We start from the raw sequence: 5474 nt of genomic DNA on the forward strand, positions 1-5474 counted from the left end.
GGGAGAATGAAGAAAAGAAAAAAGAGAAAAAGAAAAAAATGAAGAAGAAAGAAAATAAATAAAAATGATAAATTCGAAAAAAAATATTAAATAATATTAAAAATTGGTCTCGTCAACAATTTCCGGTTAAAATTGATCGGATTGACCAAATTGACACGAATCTAAAAAGTTTACGACTGAATTGGCATGATTGCATATATTAGAGATGCTCCAAAGGATGACTTATATTCATTGTTCGAATCGCTTCGGAGGTTGACTTCTATTCGATGCACCCCAGAGGACGGCCTCCGTAGATACTCCTGGAAGGATGGTTTGTATTTCATGCGCCCAAGAGGACGGCTACTTTCAATGCAACCTGGAGGACGGCTTGTGTTTGATATTTGATGGCCCCTAGAGGACAGGACAACTTGTATTTGATGCAACAAACACACAGCACCCAACAAAGGAATGGAATCACAAGTTGGTAAGAAGACTCAATACATGAGTAGTTGCCCGAACATGCCAAGGAAACTTCAACTTTGGACTTAGGAACACTTAAATCCCAACAGCTTATTTTTCCCTTCATTTTGCCTCCCTTAAACATACTCCTCCTAGAAAGAAGAACCAAATGAAGATAAAAATCCAACCGGTAAGTTTTAATTAGCTAAAAGTGGAGGTGGTTCTATGCTTTGAGGATCTTTTGATTCGGCTTTAGCTAGAATAATATCGAAATGACTAATGTATAAGAACGTTACATTCTATTCAGCTCGATCGACTTCTAGACTAACATTCCCTGTCTTGAAGCATGCGGTGGAAGATTATTACAGATCCAATTCCACAAAATCTACATCATCGCCTTCCCACATCGAAAAGGATGCAGATGGAAGCATTTTAAAAGGAAGGAAAATAACTAAGAGGAAGAACCAATCGAAGCAGAAGCGAAAAGAAAGAAAAAACAAGATGCCCCAATTAAAAATTAGAAGACGTTGCCACGTTCACCAGCAAACTACATCGTGTGACCTAGCAATTCTCTTGATCGATGCACCATCACTTCTCAAGCAATCGTCAATGCTAGCAGGAACAAGAGGAGCCACCGCTTTCCCATAAGAGTTGTAACACGAGGCCTCCCGGGAACCGCCGAGTCCCGGCGACGGCTTCAACCGGATGTCCACCAAATCGACCTCGGTGCACGGGACGTCGTGGCTGCACGCTATGCGAAGGGGCTGCGCTGCGTAAGTCCCGACGAACTGGTCGAATCGGACCCCGGAAATCGTGACGCCTCCCGTCTGGTTCTTGCAAAACTTCTTGTCGCAGTAGTATTGATCGATCATCATCGGGACCTTCACGTGGGAAACTTGAACGTTGGAGAACGATACGTTCTTGACTGACCCAACTCCTCCCTATATTATGTTTGAAATGGTTGTTATTATAGCAAGTGTTTTGTAAGAATAATTGATATTAGACAATGAATTAACGATAAGGTTAATTAGGATTTTCTCTTTTGTACCTGCCAGGTCTTGATTCTTACACCGTAGAGTGTATTTTCTAGAGAGAGGTTGTCTACGATAATGTTGGAGACGCATGCAACGGTTTTGTCTTTCCCTAATCCTCCTAAGCTGCCACCAATAAATCCAAAGCTATAATTCAGTGGTTAAAATCCATTACCACGATTCAGTTGTTAACTAATATTATATGCATCAGATGCATGTGAGCCCGTAACTTAGTAATGTGAATCACAATACGGGGAATGAGATGATTCATATATTAAAACTTATTATTCACAATGAATTAAAAAAATAATCTAGGCCATAAACAAATATTTTGTGACACCTTCAATGCTGAGATGGAGAGAATTTATGGCTTCATTCATAGTGGCTGCCCACTCTCAAATGATCATCACATTGAGGGGTCACACTTGAGCATTCTTTTTGTGGGTTTGGCTCACGTGAAATGAGTTAAGTTGTTCTATAGTATCTAGTCGAAAACCCAATAAGAAAGTTGTGGTTTGATCCGGTGAAGGCGAGGATTAGTCAACGAGGAGATCGGGGTTTGGATAAGGTGCGGCTTTTAGCATACTTATAAGATAGCAAAAGGTCATAGCATGTGCCAAATCGCACATTGAAGAGGCGGAGTATCACTAGCAAGTGCAAAGAGCTTGTGCCCCAAGACCCACTTATGTGGCAAACGACTAGGGACATGATTCATAAGTGCAACCCACCCTAAATAATATCTAAGTATTCCTACATATATTCCCTCTCATTAGACTATATGTATCACTATACCTTATACCGTGTCCAGGACCGCAACTAATGTGATGGATGTAGACGTCAGAGCAGCCTGTTTGTACAGAAACACAGTCATCTCCTGCATGAATAGAAACCAATCTTAAGGGTGTGTTTGATGACCCCATTAAGTGTTGATTAAAATTTTCAAGACTCAAGTCATCGAGTGCCTTTGATAACCTCTAACTTCACGCAACTGAATTGATTGTTTTTAAGTTGTCAACGAAAATTAAGCACGTTTGACTTGACCTAAAAGATTCAATTAAGTATAAAAGAAAACTTGATTTGCTAAGTAAGAGTGTGGTTACTTAATTAACTTAATATGCATCCGGATAGGAAATAAAAACTTTCGTACCACATTGCCAAAATGCTAAGCCTTACCAATGATATTCATAGTTCAAAATTCGACAAGAAAAGAAATAATTCAGTACCAGATATTTAGCAATTCCGAAGATAAATCAATATTTAACACTTAATATTAGTACTTATACTTTCATTTTCAGTGCTTGAAGGCACTTCACCCTTAATATTAGTACTTATACTTTCAGCACTTACTTTTCGTCAAACGAGTGCTACTTTATCTCAGCCGAAAAAAAAAACAGAAGATATTCTTAATTACGACGACAATGGAACATGGTATTAATAGTGTCGGTAAGTGCTCTCCAGACTGTCCCACTTTTCTATAATATGCACTTACAACGCCACTGTTTGCTGGAACAAGAGAGTGAAAAACAAAAAATCCATTCTCTGCTTAGTGTGATGCTTTTTGAAAAGTAAACAGGGGACCTTTTACTGACTGAGATACAGTTGCTGCGAACATGTGCTGCATCAAGAGCGAGCGAGGGATCGCTCATCCAGGAGTTACGTACATACCGCAGCCGATATTAGAGTGTTCGATTTCTACGTGCTGGCTGTTTTGAAGGTGAATGCCGTCGGTGTTTGGGCTGTCCTCGGGCGAGGAAATGGCTATGTTGCTAATCTTGATCCCTCTGGAATTGTCGAACTTCAGATGGCAGAGAGGACTATTGACGATGCTGATGCCGCGGACCGTCACGTTATAGCTGGAATAAAACCGCAAAGCCTGCATGGATAGAAACAAGTGAACCATCAACTACATCCTCAGCATTCGCATTAATCTATGTTCGAATGCAAGAATCCTTACAGTCGGTTTCATGCCCAGAATGTGTTTCGATGTCCTCTGCGAAAAAAAGGAAAGACAAGAAGCACAGTTAGCACCCCGCTCATTTTCTGCCTGAACTGTAAGTCTGTTAAGTTCCATCAAATTTAGGAACATAGGAATAAATTTCATGTGTAGTCATTGAAGAGAACAAGATTGATGGCGACCTGCACATTGTAGTGCGGCGTCTGGGAGAGACTCCACCACTCGGCCCCTTGACCATCAACAGTCCCAGTGCCTTGGACTGTGAAGTTCTGGACCCATTTGAAATTCAGCCATTGGAATAAGCTGGATTTTTTCCAATAGCCTACTTTTGGAGGAGCTTGCACAATTCCATCTATCTGCAAAAAAATGGTGATGACGATCATGAAAATGGTGATTACAAATAGATTCTGACATACTTCTTCCAAATTAAAAAGGGTACATAGAAAAGTTTGTGATATGAGGGAACCTGAAGAACAAGATTAGGCATGCAAGGGCCTTTAAAAGAGATGGGCTTGACCAGGAACTTGAGTCCTTGCGGGATTACCAAAGTGGCCGTCGGTACCTTGCAAGCCGCTTTCCATGCCGCCAAGAATGCCTGTTCATTTGAACTGCCTTGAGTATTCAGACTCGGACATTGGTCAAGAATCTGTCACCCTCAGAATTTCGGTGTAGCTTACTGTGTAAACTGAGCCAATCGCGGCTCAGAAAGCGATCATGCAGTCGAGAAAATGAAAATGTCTTCGCAAATTTTTAGGTATTATAGGCGAGTTAGAGCCTGTATAGTAAAGGTATCAGAAGACTAAACAATGAGGAGATTCATATGTTTTAGTTGAAGCATTGAATTGAGATAGCAGACTGATATTATCCTAAAGTTTTCCACCAGTGACTAATGCACATCGACCATTGCTTAGCGCAAGCACTCAAAAGCAGGCTAAAGAAGACGCGAACACGCACCTTCGAATCGTCGGAGACTCCATCTCCTTCGGCTCCAAAAGAGAGCACATTGAACATGCTTGCCTCAGCTGGATGATCGCCATATTGAGGAGCAGGAGCAGGTGCAGGAGCATTATGATGCTTGTGGCCGTGACGCTTGCTCTTCTTGATCATGTGACTCCTCTCGGCCTTGACTTGACCAGCACAATGCGTGATGGCGATGTGCATTATTGTTAGAATGGCTATAATTATCGGTCGAACAAGTCGGAGACATGAAGTATTGGTGTATTGCTTCATTCCACAGCCTCTCTGAGTTTGATTCTGGAAAAGGAATGGAGTATGAGGTATGTTCTGTTCTGAGACGGTGGTAGGAGGTAGTTATAGACAGTTGAAGCCAGTGTTAAATTACGAAGATACCCTTCTACAGTCGTACCTAAGATGAAAGATGGGCACGAACTTATATGCACTTCTAGATTTTCTTTCTAATATCTTTTTGGATCTATATGTGCTCCATTATCCCCAATCATTTACATCGAATTTTTTTTTAATTTTGTTTAATAGCTCGGGGACACGATACATCGGTAATGACCATCCGGCCACATCAATTTTAGTCGGGAAACGCTTCCCTTATAATATCATTATGAATGGAACAATCTTAACCGTAAATTCATACATCATCATCGCATGTTTTACATAAAATATTTATTGATTGAGAGATCGTATGCTCAGAAATAACCGATAATATTGTCAGGCTGTCAAGTTAGCAGCTTCCATTTTAGACAGAAAACCAGTATATGCATTCAATGTCAAGTAGTGTTAATTTCTCATTCGATTTAAGGTTATGTTCTAGATTATTTGGTGGTGTTTTTCTATGGTTTGGACAAACAAAGCCATCGTTTAGAATTTTTTATTTGTAAAAGGGACAGAAGGGGTAACTAGTACTGGCGATCCTGTCCAAGCCTTATCATGAGGGTGTCACCAACACTAAAAAAAAAATTCGGATTGAGTCACGACTCGAAAATTGCGAGATTAGTTAGCCAATAATTGCAGTACCCCAAAGATGCTAGATGTAAAAAAATCTTTTCACAAGCGATATGTTGTGTAGTTAGGCAATACTG

At 40.5% G+C, this 5474-nt stretch overlaps 1 protein-coding gene across 1 annotated transcript; it reads right to left on the bottom strand.

The window, feature by feature from the left end:
* Positions 1-974: 974 nt before the first annotated feature.
* LOC115751333 (polygalacturonase At1g48100) lies at positions 975-4653 on the bottom strand. Its single transcript, XM_048276996.1, has 8 exons — positions 4344-4653; positions 3890-4035; positions 3606-3779; positions 3424-3459; positions 3135-3342; positions 2262-2343; positions 1487-1595; positions 975-1379 (listed from the first exon to the last, which is right to left on the bottom strand). Exons 1-8 carry the CDS (start codon positions 4651-4653, stop codon positions 975-977), a joined length of 1470 nt encoding a protein of 489 aa, XP_048132953.1.
* Positions 4654-5474: the final 821 nt, after the last annotated feature.

This window comes from Rhodamnia argentea, chromosome 1 (assembly GCF_020921035.1).
Source record: "Rhodamnia argentea isolate NSW1041297 chromosome 1, ASM2092103v1, whole genome shotgun sequence".
Lineage (NCBI taxonomy): Eukaryota > Viridiplantae > Streptophyta > Magnoliopsida > Myrtales > Myrtaceae > Rhodamnia > Rhodamnia argentea.